The sequence below is a fragment of the Buceros rhinoceros genome, unplaced genomic scaffold (genome assembly GCF_000710305.1).
Source record: "Buceros rhinoceros silvestris isolate BGI_N320 unplaced genomic scaffold, ASM71030v1 scaffold25740, whole genome shotgun sequence".
Lineage (NCBI taxonomy): Eukaryota > Metazoa > Chordata > Aves > Bucerotiformes > Bucerotidae > Buceros > Buceros rhinoceros.
The window spans coordinates 19243-19623 of NW_010389408.1; the positions used below are offsets into that span (position 1 = coordinate 19243).

Below are 381 nucleotides of genomic sequence, written 5' to 3' on the forward strand. Positions count from 1 at the left end.
GCTGCTGCTGGTGGCGGGTGGGAAGGAGGGGCCGCTGAGCAAAGGCGACCGCTTCAGCTGCCGGGATGTGAAGGAGAGGAGAGTCCGCTTTGTGCACAGCAGCGAGAAATCCAGGTGACCCACGAGCCAGCTGCCAAACCCGGGGTGCTTCGGGGGCACCGGAGTCTGCCTCGCTTTCTGCCCCGGGTTTAAAACTGCCGTGTTAGGCTGGTTCTTCCAGCAGTTTCTGGGTGCTGTCAGGAGGATGCTCAAATGATGCTCTCTGGCATCGTCTGCGTTCAGCCATTGCTTCTTTGCCTGAAGACGAGCTCTGTTAGTGTCCTGGGAGAATTAGCGGTGATCACGCCGACACTGTGTGGCGAGGCAGCAGGTTTTTCCTGC

The 381-nt window shown here is 59.6% G+C and overlaps 1 protein-coding gene across 1 annotated transcript in view; it reads left to right on the plus strand.

The window, feature by feature from the left end:
• The window catches only part of FRAS1 (Fraser extracellular matrix complex subunit 1), a gene marked incomplete at both ends in the record, with an annotated part of 49120 nt that overhangs the window by 19239 nt on the left and 29500 nt on the right, over positions 1 to 381 (plus strand). Inside the window, one exon of the mRNA XM_010134267.1 lies at positions 1 to 114. This exon is cut by the window's left edge and continues 5 nt beyond it. Coding sequence (XP_010132569.1) covers positions 1 to 114 — 114 coding nt within the window. The remainder of the gene's footprint in view (positions 115 to 381) is intronic.